At 37.7% G+C, this 17763-nt stretch overlaps 1 protein-coding gene across 1 annotated transcript in view; it reads right to left on the bottom strand.

Annotated features, from left to right (window-relative positions):
• Positions 1–17763, bottom strand: part of FIG4 (FIG4 phosphoinositide 5-phosphatase) — a 79866-nt gene that overhangs the window by 27148 nt on the left and 34955 nt on the right. Inside the window, exons 13-19 of the mRNA XM_084889872.1 lie at positions 16548–16593; positions 15722–15870; positions 14595–14761; positions 11500–11638; positions 4544–4602; positions 3154–3301; positions 1448–1531 (exon numbers count right to left, since the gene is read on the bottom strand). Coding sequence (XP_084745998.1) covers positions 1448–1531; positions 3154–3301; positions 4544–4602; positions 11500–11638; positions 14595–14761; positions 15722–15870; positions 16548–16593 — 792 coding nt within the window. The remainder of the gene's footprint in view (positions 1–1447; positions 1532–3153; positions 3302–4543; positions 4603–11499; positions 11639–14594; positions 14762–15721; positions 15871–16547; positions 16594–17763) is intronic.

Here is a 17763-nt window from a genome sequence, read left to right as displayed (position 1 = left end):
CTTCTAATAGGAAATAGATTGGGGGGGACAGAAAAACTGACACATAAAAGTTTTTATTTTACTTCCAATTTTTTTTAATATATTTTATTGATATTTTATAGAGAGGAAGGGAGAGAGATAGAGAGATAGAAACGTTGATGAGAGAGAAACATCAACCAGCTGCCTCCTGCACACCCCCTACAGGGGATGTGCCTGCAACCAATGTACATGCCCCTGACCGGAATTGAACCTGGGACCTTTCAGTCCACAGCCTGACGCTCTACCACTGAGCCAAACTGGTTTTGGCTACTTCCAAATTTGAGAATTGTTAAGAATATTGTTTTAATTCAAAAAAATGTTTTATAATAATATCTTGGCTGTTATGAAAAATGCTTAATATTTCACTCTTTGAAAAAATTATATACAAGGGACTTAAAATACCATAATATTCTGAAATGTTCGAGGCCACGGGTTAGATATTATAGAAAAATTAGTTTCTGACTTTCTGCAACTACAAGTTAAAGTTGCTAGCACTTCTGTGCCATACACTCATACAGCTGATCATTTATGTATTTGTGCCAGGAAGTCCTTGAATTCTAAATTCCTGAGGACATCCTTTCTTTTAAATGCCTTAGCATCTGGCCCACGGTTTAACACGTAGCTATTTAAAGTCACTTATTTTAAGCCACAGAAATAGTGTGTATGGAAAATACTAATATATCTCCAATTTTGTAAATCACATGCCGCTAAAATCCAATTAGGACCCCATGCACACACCTAAATACAATTAGAATTCAGTATCTACAGTCTGGCCAGGGTTTCTGGTCAGGGTCATGAGAAAACCTTATCACCAGGATCACTCAGGTCCATGGGAGTCTTATGCCAGAGATTCTTATGCCAGAACACACACATTTCACTCCCGTCTCTATGCATGAAGATGTAAACATGATTTGTCTTCTTCCCTATGTAACTGGATATTAAAAAAAAAAAAAAAAAACTGCTTTCCCTAAAACAGTGCTACAGTAATACACAAAAAATCTATTAATATCTGAGCATATTTGTTTTAATGCTTCTTCAGGATGTAAACAAAAACAAATACTATGAATAAAACTAAAACAAATACTATGACTATAAAATTTTACCTAAGTACTTTATGTTGAGAGAAATAAAAGATGCTGAGTTCTTATAGGACATAACACACAATATCTGCTACCTGTCTTTATGCCATCTGTGATATTCCTAATTTAAAATAATGAAGTGTACCACATTGCTAAAATTTCCATAAGTTCTACTTTCCATGTTGAACACTTTAGTGATCCCAGTGCCATAAATGAACTACCTGTATAGATGCAATAAATGGACTGTGTCCCAAACTATGTCAAGTTATTAGTTTTTGTGGAAATTATATTGCAAGTGCTATATTATTTTACATGAATTTTTAAAATTTCATTCTATATGCAAATCTTACCCCAATACTGATTTTCCAGTTTCATCTGGTTTACGCACAGTAAATGGACTTGGATCAATGCCAACAGTCTTCGGCATAAAGTCCCTGAAGAAAGGGGAAGAAAATTCCATACAAATCACCATACATCCAGATAAGGATGGCTTCCATTCAATTCACATTTTTATACTATTCCTTCTTAGACCTTGGAGCCACATACAGGAGTGGGGCAAAAGTAGGTTTACAGTTGTGAGTACACAAAACAGTTTATTCTTGTGCTAATATTTATTAATTATGGTATTTATTTGTATTATAAATGTAAACCTACTTTTGCCTACCCCTATATATTCTGAGGCAAATGTTCAAAGGAGCTTAGGTGATCTGGGTCATAAAACCCCATGAACTAATGGCACTTGGTAACTTCAATGGTATCAGTCTTCACTGTGAATTTTCTTTATGATTATGAGGCCCAGTGGTGATGATTTTAAGATTTTTTTTACTGGGACAGAGTTGATATCTAACTTACTGTTTAGATGTATACCTTCTGGTTATGGATCATGATTAAACTCATAAAAACCAATGATAAAACACTAAGCCACTCAGTTTTATGGACAACGTTTTTATTACACTATCCCACATAAGGAGACTAACATAATGATGAAAAACACAGTGGTATGAATTAAGTATCAACAGCTACCTCATTAGGCTAAGATTAATTCATTAAAACACCATTGGAACACTTTAAATAGAAACTTTTAATTTACCACCTACTACGAAGCTAAAGCTGGTTCCTCCGTGTGTATGCAAGGCCTACCTATTAGCGCTGAAGCCGGACCCCATTCCTCACTACATGCCAGAAAGGCAACCGTTATTGGCAAGGATGCTACGCCAAGTGTGACTCAGTATTACATTTTTTGAAAGAAAGTAATCTTGAATCTGACTCAAAATGTCTCTCAAACAGTTTGATAATGTTTTTAAAAATTTACATGGTTTAATATTTTTTTTTTCTTTTGAACATATACAGTTGATCCTCATTTGTCGGCTCCATATCTGAGAATTTGCTTACTAACTAGAACTGATTTGTAACCCCCAAATCAACACTCATAGCTTTCATGACCACACCCAGACATACGCATACTCAGACAGTGAAAAATTAGAGTAACCCAACACTCATGCTCCCAGCTGAGGCAGAGCAAGGTGACACCTTGCCTTCTGGTTTTAGCTCTCGTACTGTAAACACGCATCCTTTTCATAGTCTACTTGGTGCCATGTTTTTCATATATTTGTGCATCCCTATAGATATGAAATGATGGAACTGAGACTTATATACGTTGAACAATTTCCTTAAAGTAACACAGGTAGGCAGTGGCTGATCTAGATTCATACCCTGCCCTTTCTAGTACCAGAGACTATGCTTTTCCACTAATTATGTTCGCTCTCAATTTCGATGTTCACGTTTAAAAATTGAATTTATTTCAAATGACGAACTAGGACCAATGGGAGAAAGATTTCAATTTATCCAAGGGAAGAAGTTAAACCCAGATTTCTAATAATAGAAGGGACTGCCTCCTGAAGTAGTTGGCTCCCAATCAAGGGAGGTATTCAGAGGCTGAACAGCCACCTATTAGAAGGCTTGCAAAACAGATTTCTGGCAAAGTAAGACACATCTATATAAACTAGGGAAAGTATACTCCCCAAATCCTTACGGTGTCAGAGTACTCACAACATACCGTGCTGAACTGGTCATAGCCAAGCAAAAGGTATCTTCAAAGCTACTCAGCTCGTATGGTCGGAAGAACTCATTGTGGATGTCAATCTCTTCTTCGTGTTTGTGAAATTTCTTCACTATCAACTTCTTAAAGTTTGCAGCACAGATAACTAAGAGAGACACTGCCTGTTACTCCAGAAGCCCTTAGATTACACGTAGCAAACATTTCTGTAGTATCAACAGTGTTCACAGAGAGTGCACGGAACAAAGCTCAGCTCCTGCCTCTGGCATGCACACCCTGGGAAGAGGAGTGATATGGGCACAGAACAGACAAGGCAAAGCTGAGTGGGACAAGGAGGCAGGAGGGCCTTTGGGATTCAGGGTGGAAGGAGGCAGTTATTTTAGAAGCTAAGTTACTCAGCTTTCTAAATTATTTTTTGTCCTTAAATATATACCCTCTGCCTTCTACGTAATAATCATGTAGTTATTTCACTTAATTTTCCTTTACATTTCAGATCCTGTCATACAAAAGAGGGATGTTTATGACCAATGTTAGTTAGACTGTTCACGTCCTTTCCATTGTTCTAACCAAGCCTTCATGGCAATGAGTTAGGATTTTACCCAAAATTTCAGGGTTACAAATAATTTAAAAATCAATGAATGATGTATTAAGAACTAAAAATCATTTTCAATCTTCTTACTTCGTGGCCTTCACCACCCAAAATAGGAATGGTTGACCGTGACTAGATGGAGACTTCAACTAGAGAGTTCCAGGCAGGCAGCAGATCCCACTTAGTAAGAAAACGGGCTTACCCAAAGTCAGGGGACTCAGTCAGAGCCAGGATTAAATCCTATTTAAAACTGGGCAATTATTTAAATTTGGAAACATTACCCTAAAGTACTGTACATTTGAGGGTATTCTTTTAACACAAAAATGTTCCTGCATTTCTGACAAATTAATAAAATGTAAACTTTAGTGACCAAAATGTACTTTTATACACATACTTGTACCTTTTTTCACTGCTTAGATATAGAAAAAGTTTTTTATTTCTCCTTATGAATGGTCTTCACTTCCTCCTCATTCTCCCCAAATATCTAGAAATATAGTCATTTAAAACAACAAACTAATATATCTTGTAAATATTTGAGGGACGTAACTAATAAAAAGATACAATACATACAAGACTTAGCCCTTCTTAGAGACAAGAAATATAAAACATCCCTGTCTTTCAAAAAGCTGAGATCTCAGGATATTTTAGCTTATCTATTCTAACAGCAACATATGATACTGAATAGACATGCATTGCTTCCTAATAAGAAATTATATGCAAAGAATTTAATTCTTTGAGCTCATTTAGGAATAATTCCAAAATACATTAGTATAAAAACTAAAAGAGAAACAGTGTACCTACCTTCATCATAAGGCAGTGGCAGATGTTTTATTACCTCTGGTGTCCACCAGTGAGTATAACTATAAAATAAAAAACAAGACAAGATGGACCCAGATGTAGATGATGGTTTTCTACAATTCACTGGATAAAAGGAACTGAACAGCCCATAGTAAGATGCTGTCTCATATGTCCAAATTAATTTCTTTTTCTTTTTAAAAATATGTTTGTGAAGCTTTTGGCACAGTGAGTCTTCAACATGCCAGTTCTTGTCCTAACCCCTTTCTTGTTTCAAATGTGTCACAGATCTATGAAAATCCATAAACATATCTGAGAGTTAAGATGCTCTGATGTACTTACTTTTAGATGAAAAAATTAGGGTTACTCCACCAGACTGGGTGAGCTGCTGTATACCCTCCCTAGGGCCTGTGCTGAATTCTAACAGCAACATCTGATACAGAATTACTCTGCCACCGGTGAGGAGCTGGGCCTTGACTCAAGTCCCACAACCAGGATTCTCTTGCACATAGTTATCTGAGAGTTAGATTACTTTTTCTATTCTGCTCTATATGTACGGGTCTGTGTGTACAGTTCATTTAAAAGAGTTTAGCAAAGTCATTAAGTGAATGGATAGTCCTAAACAAGTTCCCTCAGAAACTGATATAAGCTGTGTTAACCTCTAATTGTAAGTATTCACTACGTCGGTGTTTCCCAAACTTTTGACATATGTGTACCCCTTCTATAATTTTCGTAACACTGAGTACCCCTCGTACTCATGAGAACGTAGAATTAGGCACAGCTAAGCATGGTGCAGTGCATACCCCCACCAAACTCCAGTGCTATGCGTACCCCCACCAAACTCTTCCTGTACCCCTGGAGGTACCGTCCCACACTTTGGGAAACACTGCACTACATGATCACAGAGTGAGGTAGGGAATTTCAATCATATAGATTTTTTGCTAGAACATTCATCCACTATGAGTAGAGAATCTGAAAGAATCCTGAGCTGCCTTCTCTCTGACGAATGAATTTAACTCTAAACCTATTTCTTATGAAATGGATATTTAAGGGATAAATGCTATATTCAAGTTCATAAGAGCTTGGCAGGGAATGATATGAAATGGCATATCAAAATTTTCAAAAGGTTCAGAAAAAAACACCTATAGCCTAAACTACTAAAAATGTACTTTTAAAATAAATGAAAGGCTTTCTAAAAATAAAATGCTGACATCAAAATTTTGAATAATTCTAGCCAATTTCAAAAAATCATGAAGAATGGAGACATATTTAAATAAAATAGGCAACACAGAGAACTCCCCTAGAGATGGCAAGCGGAATACGTAACCGAGTATGATGAAAAAAGGGACCTGGAGCCTAATGAACTGAGAGGGAGGGAAGTATTACAAGAGCAGGAAAGGCTCCCGAAGTTTTGCTGAGACTGAAGTTGTGCTTTAGAGCAGTACTTCTCAAAATTCAATGCACACACAAATCATCTGAAGATCCTGTCAAAAGGCAGATTCTGATTCAGCAGGCGGGGCCTGAGACTCTGCATTTATGACAGCTCCCAGGTGATGTCAAAGGGGCTGGTCCTCAGACTGCTTTTTGAAGAGCAAGGCTTTGGGGCATGAAAAGAACAGAAAAGGGACAAGTCTTCTGCTTGAAGACTTATTGGTCTTTCAACATTTATTAAGCACCTGCTGTGTGTCAAGCACCACTCGGTGTGTTAGCAATGCCATGTTAAAAATGACAGAGAAAGCAGAGTTACTCAGTTCCAGTATTGTTTCTATCTTTACCAGCCATGATGAGTTTCATGCTGGAAAGAGAAAACCACAAGATAAGAGGGAACTATACACAGCCCAAGGGACAGAAGCATCTCTAACAGCATTCAAGTCTTGGTACAGTTGAGATCAATACTCTTCTAAGGAACAGTAAAGAATGGAATTTAACTGGAAATGGGCAAATGTAGTCTTGATGCTCAGAGGCAAGAGGGTGATACATTCCAAACGATAATAGAATCAAGTATTCACTAGAGATATTTTGTGAGTAACCTAAAATGATGACCAGTGATTTCTATGAATCCACATATACCCGTGTTTCCCCTAAAATAAGACATCCTCCGAAAATAAGACCTAGCACATGGAAAGATAAGACATCCCCTGAAAATAAGACCTAGAGCAACTCTGGGAGAAAATTTAATATAAGACACTGTCTTATTTTGGGGGAAACAGTGTATTTACTCAGACAAGGCACACCAGGCTAATCTCATTTCTTTTCTGGTAGGAGAATCAGACTGTCAGTTCAGGGGAATGAAAAAGAAATGGCTGTTTAAGAGAAGAGAGAGTGCCGAAGCCGGTTTGGCTCAATGGTAGAGCGTTGGTCTGCAGACTGAAAGGTTCCAGGTTTGATTCTGGTTAAGGGCATGTACATTGGTTGTGGGCACATCCCCGGTAGGGGGTGTGCAAGAGGCAGCTGGTCGATGTTTCTCTCTCATCGACGTTTCTAGCTCTCTAGCTCTCTCCCTTCCTCTCTGTAAAAAATCAATAAAATATATTTTTTTTTTAAAAAGAGAGAAGAGGGAGAGGGAGAGGGAGAGGGAGAGGGAGAGGGAGAGGGAGAGGGAGAGGGAGATGGAACATTTTTTTTTAAATATTGCTAAACAGTGTTTCCCTAAGCAACACAATGCAACTTAACAATACTTTTTAAAAGTCCAACTACTCTGAGTGGGTCACAGAAGCAAAGAAGCCCAGGAGAAATGCCTGCCCTGGGGAAGATGAGCTGCGTTGGGAGGAGGATGAGAACGTCTGGGAGGGGAATCTTCATCACCTCCACCATCGGGAGCATTTATTCAGAGGAAGAGCACTGCACCAGGACAGAAATCGGCTTTGGGACCAGGGATCAGAGCACTGAGGCGCACGTTGGTGCTGCTTCTTCCTTTGCATACCAATAAGTAAGTGTCTTTTCTCTTTTTCATTCCTTAGTCCTAAGGGTGCTCAATACCACCAGTACACATAGGAAGGTCAGGGAGATTGAAACGACTATTTAATTCCCCCTAGCTAACTTGAGAGTCCTCTGAAATAACGTGTATGGGCGTTAGCAAAGCAATCAGTATCTGTGAACAAGATAGAGACATGTGGGCAGAATGACACCAGGTTAAGTGATGACAATATGGTACATCACAGCTGTTTAAATGATTGCAACCAACAATTAGAAAACAATTTTAAAGTGGAAGAAGGTGTCTGGTGCTACCTCACAGGGCCCTGCCAGCTATCCTATTTTATTCAACACTTTACATCAAGGACTTGCATTAGCATCAAGATGGCCCAGCTAATTAAATCTGGAGAGAAGCTACAAATCTAGAGGTGAACAACTAATAAAAAGGATGCACATTTAAGTACTTTTGTTTGGAAGCAAGCAGAGTGTATATGAGCATGACAAAAAATGGTATAGAGAGAAGGTATGGCAGCAGGACATGTTAAAAAAGACTTGGGAGTTCTAATGGACAGGAAACTCAGAGAGTTCACCATGTGACAGCACCACCGAAAGCAGCTAATGGAAATCTAACGCTTAGTGATAAAAATAGAACATCCAGGACAAAAGGAGAAATGGTCCCAGTGGCCCACAATAGTTGGCACAAATCAGACCAAGCTCTACTATCAGACACAGATCTGGGGACCACAGTTTACCAAGAACATGGCATTGACTAGAATACATACAGGAAAGGGCATTCTGAATGCTAAAGAGGCTATAAGTTGAAAAGATGAGATTTTTGAGAATGTGTGAACTTGTCTTCAAACATTTCCAGGGGTTAAATAACAGGTCTAAGGTCACACACTTACAGAAATTCTAACTCAGCTCTACAAAATGTTTAAGTTCATGCTCCTGTCTTATTACTGCCTTTGGTAAATTGTTTATTTCATCTGAGAATTATAATACTCATTTAACAGTCTCTAAAATAACCAGGATAGATAAGTAACACTAACAAGTTCAAAATAAAACACTGAAATTTATCTTATAGTATTTATAAGCAATGCTTATGGGTAACATCAATTTTGATGTCATTAACCAGTTTTTGGTTATTAACATTCTGGAGGGAAAAAAGCAAAAACAAGAAACCAAATCAACTGAGAGCCATATTATCTACTTTGATAAATTCAGTAGCAGGCTTATCGCTGATGCTTACTGAATCATCTAACTAGATGAATAATCTCAGTCGAGGCACATTCTCTCTGTACCTCAATGTCCTTTGTTTTAAATAAAATTAATGTAATGCCAGCTTCTTTTTATTTCCACAAATAAGCTCCAATATTGCCTGCCTCAGATGTGTAACTCAAGATAATATCCTGGCTAATTTTTGCAGTAGAAAATCAAGTTTTGGTTGTTCCCAACTTGTGTAGTAATAGCTTCAATGTTTTAAGGCAGTGATTTTCAATTGATGAGCCACAAAAATTTTTCCTTTTCTTTTTTATTGAGCCACAAGAATTTTTAAAACATGCAATACCTGACCAACAGCAGACTAGAGAATCACAAGAATCAAGACAAATTTTTGAAATACAAAGAAGCAAGAAACACCCAACCAGAAAAGAAAAAGAAAAAATAATCCAAAAATATGAAGATAGTGTAAGGAGCCTCTGGGACAACATCAAGGATACCAATATCAGAATTAAGGGGGTTCCAGAAGAAGAGAGAGAACAAGATTCCAAAAACCTATTTGAAGAAATGACAGAAAACTTCCACCACCTGGTGAAAGAAATAGACTTACAAGTCCAGGAAGTGCACAGAACCCCAAACAAAAGGAATCCAAAGAGGACCACACCAAGACATATCATAATTAAAATGCCAAGAGCAAAAGACAAAGAGAGAATATTAAAAGCAGCAAGAGAAAAACTGTTAGTTACCTACAAGTGAGTCCCCATATGACTGTCAGCTGATTTCTTAACAGAAACTATGCAGGCCAGACGGGAATGGCAAGAAATATTCAAAGTGATGAATAGCAAGAACCTACAACCAAGATTACTCTGCCCATCAAAGCTATCATTCAGGATTGAAGATCATATAAAGAGCTTCACAGATAAGAAAAAGCTAAAGGAGTTCATCACCACCAAAGCAGTAGTATATGAAATGCTGAAAGGTATTCTTTAAGAAGATGATGAAGAAGAAAAAGGTAAAGATAAAAATTATGAACAACAGCCAAAACCAGTTTGGCTCAGTGATAGAGCATCAGTCTGCAGACTGAAAGGTCCCAAGTTTGATTCCGGTCAAGGGCAGGTACATTGGTTGCGGGCACATCCCCGGTAGGGGGTGTGCAAGAGGCAGCTGGTTGATGTTTCTCTCTCAACGATGTTTCTAGCTCTCTATCGCTCTCTCCTCCTCTCTGTAAAAAATCAATAAAACATATTTTTTTTTAATTATGAACAACAAATACATATCTATCAACAAGTGAATCTAAAAATCAAGTGAATAAAAAATCTGATGAACAGAATAAACTGGTGAATATAATAGAATCAGGGGCATAGAAAGGGAATGGACTGACAATTCTCGGGGGGAAAGAGGTGAAGGGGGTGCAGAAAGAGACTAGATAAAAATCGTACACCTATGAATGAGGACAGTGGGGGTGGGGAGTTAGGGCAGAGGGTGGGGTGGGAACTGGGTGGAAGGGAGCTATGGGGGGGGGAAAGAGGAACAATTGTAATAATCTGAACAATAAAGATTTATTAAATTAAAAAAACAAAAAAAATACTAAATTGGTTATTCCAATAACAAATTTGAGAAACATATTTAACTCTGACACTTCCTTAATATTTTCAAGGTTCCTGAAGTAACAGAATTTAATAATAGCTATAACATCAGTACATAATTAACACAGACTGCCAATGACCCCTCTAGTATTTAGGAGGCATCAGTGCACAAATAAGGGCTTTATCAAACTGATGCTAGGAGAGAAGAGCATTATGAAAGAGAAATTGACATGTGAGCAGAATGGACGAGGCTCCAACCTCATATATGTGAAAATGCTGCTCCTGAGGCAAAATGGATTATATATGAGTCCATAACAACTCAATTAAAAACATGAATGAGTCTTTTCATTAAATCCTCACAATGACTCTGTATGTCCCATCATATTTTGCAGACCAGGAGAAAGGTTAAGTAACCAGTCCAAGATCACACAAATGCAAAGGCTCCAACTCAAGTCTACCTGACCTGAGGCCCACACTACAGGGTGTGCTATTAAAATGCTTCAGGTAAACCGTTGGTTTGTTTTGAGAATATCAATTCCAATTTAACTGTCAACAAAATAACCTGTACGGGTGAAGGACTCCAGAAAGCCCAAATTTAAGTGGGAGGGGTGATGGGCGTGAATGTCACTGCCACCAATGTCACTGCTCTTGCCTCCTGTGCTTCCTGCAGGAAAGGACACCAAAGTGATGCAACTGAGACCCCATACTTGGAAAACCAGAGACTGACTCCCCAGGTGTCAGAATTGTGCAGAGTTCCGAGTTTGTAGGAAGCACTCAAAGATGATGTTGATGGTTCGCTGCAGTGGAGCCATAACTTACATTCAATGATGAAGTTCTGAAACTTTTTATCTTACGGAAAATGCAAAACACCAAGTGTTAACGACAATTTCCCAAAGCTACTATGAGCACCTCAAAGGTGCCAAATTTCTCATGGCAAACATGTAGGATCGCTTATTGCTTAGCCTATGGCCATGGTCGGCAAACTGCGCTCGCGAGCCCTTTGAGTATGGCTCTTCCACAAAATACCACGGCCTGGGCAAGTCTATTTTGAAGAAGTGGCATTAGAAGAAATTTAAGTTTAAAAAATTTGGTTCTCAAAAGAAATTTCAATCGTCGTACTGTTGATATTTGGCTCTGTTGACTAACGAGTTTGCCGACCACTGTCCTATGTGATTATTTCTAATAAAAAAAAAAAATCTCATTTTCAAAATAGTTATCAAATCTCTGAGATAGGAAGAAAAATACCTTCTTCTTGTTGGTAAAAGTCTCATGGTGTTTTTATGATGCAGGTAAAAATCTGTTGGGAGTTCCCAGAGATGAGGTTTTCCTTCAGTGGGATGGAAAACTCCCAGGAAGAGATTAATGGAATCCTGTCTATCAGCATCTAAAAAGCAAAAATACGTATTTCAGAAATTCCATTTCTGACATATACAACTCTGAGAATATTTTCTCAGGAGGATATGGGAACAATTGTGATTTCACAGAATGTGCCATTGAAAATAATACTATTAATACTTCAAAAATCACACAAACAAAATGTAAACAGTCACCAAGTTTTTGAGCAGAATTCAAAATGTGCTTCAAAATTTACCCTTTTACTTCATACCTCTCATAATACAGAGGATGGTGCATATAAACTGCTTTTTGAATTTTGAGAGAGTCTTCAAAATCTTTAAACACTGCCATAATACCATAGTGATTTTATTTTTAGAATAAAGCATCTTCTCACCATTTGTTAGTTTTCTTGGAACAAATACATCTGCACTTTATTGCAAAGACAAGCAGAGACAGCAGAAACAAATGAAATAACCCAATTACTAACCATATTCTGTTGCATAACCTTGAATAAGTTGGTTATGGATAGTGCCACTTTTAGTCTTTGGAAAGGTATTCTCCATTTCTTTAGCAGAGATATGCTTACATTGTCTGTTTCTCCCCTACCCCCAGCTGTTGACCTGGGCCATCCCTTTTGTGTTTGATAATGAAGACAGAGTGGGCACACAGATAACACCTCTTTCTAACTATTCAACCACTCCAAAATTACTGGGGGGGAAATACAGTATTTCCCCTTCCTTTTCTAATTAAGTCTTGGTAAAATGATGATGAGCACTGAGGTGATCTCATGAACCACCCTTTCCATTCTGCACTCTTTTCTCCTAGCATCCTTCATCCTTCCCCTCATTTCCTTCTTTCCATTCTTGTCTCAGAGCCCTGCGTATTCAAGTTTGGGGCAGACATCCACAATGTAAATAATGACCTCTTTCTAAAAATGAGTACGGAATTCAAAAGATAGCACAGCAGTAATGACTGCTTTTGAAATAACATAACATTATCAGGAAATCAACTTTCTTCCAACAGCAGTTGTGAACACAGATATAATCTGAAATTAGCAACATTGTTCTCATTGGGCTATTTGGTCATTTCAGTAAAAGCAATAAATGAAATATGGTACATCAAGCATGTATTCATGTTATTAATATTTTCACAGGAAGCATCCCATTAAAACACTTATCTGTCAGGCTAACACTAATACGGGAAAGGCATGTGTTTATATGCTGAATATATTTGGGGGATTTTTGTCAGTTGTTGGGAGAAAACATCAAATATTAATGATGCAGGCATTCTCGCATCCTCTTTACACAATACAAAAGTAAACAGACTGCTCTCACAGTAATTATGTTCTTTATGCTTCTAGAATAGCTTTAATGGCTCTTATTAACTCATCTACGTGGTATCTCAAAATATCTTAATTCTATCTAGAAAAGCTTTCCATTTTTCAGTCATGTTTTCAAGGAGTGTCTTTCATCCTTTAAAACTAATAGTAGCTCCCTTTAATTTGAAGCAAATATGATAAAATGCAGGATGTGAGAAAAATAATAAAGGATAGTCTTTCAAAGGTGCGTAATGAAGACTTCTTGAATGCACTGCTGGTTTGTCTGGTTTTTTCCTAAGGAGTTTATGGTTACTTACTAAGCCAGGCCTCATGAACCTGAGGATGTTTTCCTGGCTACTTTCAACTGCAAACAGGACATTCACCCTCAGGAAGACCATGGTACTTTGGATATGGACAAGAGCTTAAAACAGGTAGAGTCTCTGTAGGACTTTTTTTTTCTTTTTCTTTTTTTTTTTTTTTTTTTGAGAGAAAGGGAGGGACCCCCGCTTATTAACACTAGTGGACTTGGGGAATAGTTTCCAAATCAGAGTGAAAAAAATGATTATTTTTGTACTCATAATGCTTTAAAGGGAAAAAAAAATATGCCATTTAAACTCCATTCAAACAGCTAAACATTAACCAGTTTTATTATACGCTGTGTCTAAATAGATCAGGCTTGCCATGACTTGGTGTGGCAGTGGCTAGAGCATTGGCCTGCATACCGAAGGGTCTCCAGTTCAAGGGCACTTACCTGGGTTGTGGGTTCACACCCTGCTCCTGATCAGGGTGAATGCGGGAGGCAACTAGTCAATGTGTCTCAATTTCAGGTAGGGGCATATGCCCGGGTTGCAGGCTCCATCCCCAGTAGGGGCATGCAGGAGGTAGACAATAATGCTTCTCTTTCATTGGTATCTCTCTCTCTCCATAAGCTGTTGGCTGGTTGGCTCTTCTCCTAATCGGGGTGGGGAACTCCAATTTGGGGTGGAGACAAGTAGGGGGAGGGGCTACAGGAGGTAGGCCGGCCAGCCCTGCCCCCTATTGGGGTAAGAGGGTGATCAGGTATGGAGTCAGCCAAGGGGGAGGGGCTATGGGAGCTGGCTGGCCTGCCCCACCCCAGATTGGGCCCATTTCCTGGCTGCAGTGGGCGTCATAGCGACCTGTTGTTCTGGTTGTTACAGCGTTCTGATTGCTAGCTTTATATATATAGAGAGGCCTGGTACATAAATTTGTTTATGGGTGGGGTCCAGTCGGCTCCGCCCCTTCAGGCCAGTTGGACAGCTACAGTGCGTGTCATAGTGACGGGTCTTTCCAGTCGCTTGGCTGTTATATATATAAATAATACCATAGTAAGCAGAAATACAGAGACAGAAACAGGGAATTGATATATGTTGTAAATAACTTTTGCATTATGTAAAAGTTCCAATTATGGGTGGCAAAATGAAAACATGCCCTATTTAAAATACAAAGTTTATTCATGCATTTGTTGAACGAATGATTGTTGAGCACCTTTTAAGTGACAGATTCTATTTTATTTAAACTTTTTAAACATTTAATTTTGAATTTTACTTAACCAGATAGCTAAAAACAAAACAAAACAAAACAAAAAAAACACCCCCCCAAAATATATATATATGGAAAAAATGCCCATTTGGATACATCTTAGAAATGCCTAATGCCCCAGAATTACCTGAAAAAGCATTGCTGTAATACCTAGACAGGGTCTGCATGATATCTTTTGAGTGCTGGGTCCATGGTGCGATTTTTCTGTAGGTTTTTACACGATGAACAAGTTGAGAGCCGCCATACTGAAGGGACAGGGTATCCCCATGATCTTCATATAGTTCCTCAAATAACCTAAGCAAAAGAAATAGAAACATGAAAGAATTTTAGAAAAAGTATTACGCATTATTCACTTAGTCTCAGACTCAAAACAAGGCTTTTCTGTATAAATTCTCTGAACCATTCCTTTCAAGTAGACCCTTCAACATTTTGAAGAGAAATACAATGCAAAATATTTTACATTTTACAGTAATTGTCTAATGAGCAACAAAGTCACAGAAAATACTAAAAAGGAAGTAGGGACACCAAAAACAAACCACTAAAGCCAGACAGTTCTTCCTTATTAAAAGATGTCTAACTACCTGCAGCCTGTCAGATCAATTTATCTCCCACGGCGGAATTTTCTGTTTTCTCTGAACTGCCTTTTGAGAAGAAGGACACGCTCTGATCACACACAGACAGGCCATATTCTTTGATGAAAATACAAGTTTGAAACCTATGTTTCTTCTAGTGCCTCTTAAAGACTTTTAGTGCAATGATAACTGTGGATCTGGCTACTTGTAAGCTGATCACTTCCCTTGACAGCCTTTCTGACTATTGCAGATGACCAATAACAGCTCTCACTGTATTTTCAAGGAACAATACTTCATGCAATGCCATGGACTTAATGCACAGTGAAGAACACAATCCTTAATGAGGAATCAATTGTTTATATGTCTTCTATTTTTAAGTTCAAAATGTATGAAGGCACATTATTTTTTCCTAATGTAATCTGGATTTTTTTTAAACCCACTAGTTAGGATTTATTTACTTTGGATTTGTCTAAAGGACATAGTGCTTATTGATAATTAACAAAAAAAATAGCAACAATACACAAGTATTTAATAGAAATATTTATTACAGCATTAACTTGGATAATTAGCAACATAATTTTTGAGAAGCTAAAAGTACAAACAAGTTCATAAAAGTCCTTATTCTTAACCAGGTTTGCTTTCTGTCATTACCAGCATTCAAAAGGCAGAAACTAAGGCTTACCTGACTGCATCTGTATCAAACTGCAGATTAGGCTTGTCAATCAATCCCAAGGAATACAGCTGATAAGCCAAAGCACATTTTCCTACCATAAACTGCGCTGTGTTGGTGCGATCTAAACAGTCCACACAGTTGGTTCGAAGAACACCAGTCTAAAAGAGAAATGCCTCAAGACTTTTAGTCATTATTCAATCAGCAAAATGACTTCCATCCTACTTAGATCTCTTTTCTTTAAGGAGAAGAGATCCGTAGGCAGAGTATTATTCCCGAACAAATAATGAACACTTCTTAAATTATGAAAGGTCATAGTTGCTGCTCACTTATTGTTGCAACAGCATCATTACACCTTCCAGTCTATATTTGAATTTTCTTCCTTAGTTTAACAAGATAAAACACATAACTAACATTTTCCACATGTACCAATTAGTAAAATACGTGCTTTTTTCTTGATATGTTTCCTTTACTGTACAAATCAAGTATTCAGTGGTTGAAGCTATATTACCCTTAAAGCATAATGAATGTATATAGTGATCATACCTGGCTCATTTTCCAAAGTCATTCTAACTTATTCTTTTCACATTTCGGCTTATGTTTCTATTTCCAATAATAAAATTTATAATATATAGAAAAAAAACCTGTGGGCCATTATTATTTTAGCTGTATATCCTTTGTAGGAGTTAAGCACCAGCAGTAAGGCTTTTAAAAATTAGTCCCAAATAAATAATAATTCTGCATTAAATAAGAAGTATGTCCCTCAATGGTTGCTTTCAGAAAACGTCATGTACTATGATACAGAGTCTATTCATTATTTATATAATGTTGTCTATACCTGCAGGCGACCAGTGGGGATCACACATCCTCCTAGATCATTCCACCTGTTTAAGAAAACATGCTTTAAAAAAATTTTTAATAATATAACCTGTATTCATTTTTGTTACTAGATCATTACTGAGAATCAAACCAATAGAGCTAAAGGAGCCAACATAATCAGCTATTCTGCTTACTTTCATTCTTTTGGGAAAGTTAGTATGAAAATAACTGAGATGGAAGACTCCCCTCAAAGAAAGGAGCATCTGGGCTTGTCCCACGGCCCCACACTCTGGCGTTCCGGCACCCATCTTCAACCCAAACTTCTCTTGCTTTACCGTAAGTGGGTTTCTTCCTTGAATCCAGAGATGAGTAACAATTAATTGCAGGGCATCTTTCTAATAAAATAAGAATAAAATCTTCCAAGCCTATCTTCTCCCCTCAATGTGAGGATTCTCTACCTCCTCCGGCTTTTCTTCATGGAGCTTTGTTACATTCCTTTGGTGGTTTTTGCAGACTTCCTTATTATTTTCCTTCCCACTTAACGTTCTTTTTCACATCCTAGTGACTGCATGGGGACATGTTCTAAGTATGCTATCATGATATTAATATTTTATATTTTAGTTATTTAAAAGAAGATAATGCAGAAAAGAGTTAGCATAGCAGGCCTGACTACTATCCTTAGGAAGGCCTGCTTACAAGGCAGTTGTTATTGTTTTTTGCCATTATAATTGTTGTTATATAACCATTATAATTAACTTTGTTAACTGAAAATGTCTAACATGGGTTCCTTAAAAGGTAAATAAAACATAGATCCTTGATCTGAGATGCTCAAAAAGTATTTTAGTACATAATGGTAATGAAGAAATATTTTTGAGCAAATGACTAACTACAGTACAATGATAAATATTATTTTCATAAAAATATTAGTACTTTGCCAAAACTGGTTTGGCTCAGTGGATAGAGCGTCGGCTTGTGGACTGGAGGGTCCCAGGTTCAATTCCAGTCTAGGGCATGTGCCTTGGTTGCAGGCACATCCCCAGTGGGGGGAGGGGGGGCGGTGCAGGAGGAAGCTGATAGATGTTTCTCTATCATCCGTGTTTCTAACTCTCTGTCCCTCTCTCTTCCTCTCTGAAAAAAAATCAGTAAAATATATGTTAAAAATATATGTATTAGTACTTCATCTATAAGAAAAAAAATTTCCTGTCCTATTTAATACTGAAAAATAGAATTCACTG

Source organism: Pipistrellus hanaki (assembly GCF_964339955.1).
Source record: "Pipistrellus hanaki genome assembly, chromosome: 7".
NCBI lineage: Eukaryota > Metazoa > Chordata > Mammalia > Chiroptera > Vespertilionidae > Pipistrellus > Pipistrellus hanaki.
The sequence above is the reverse complement of the archived record's forward strand: the minus strand, read 5'-3'. Positions and strand labels throughout refer to the sequence as shown.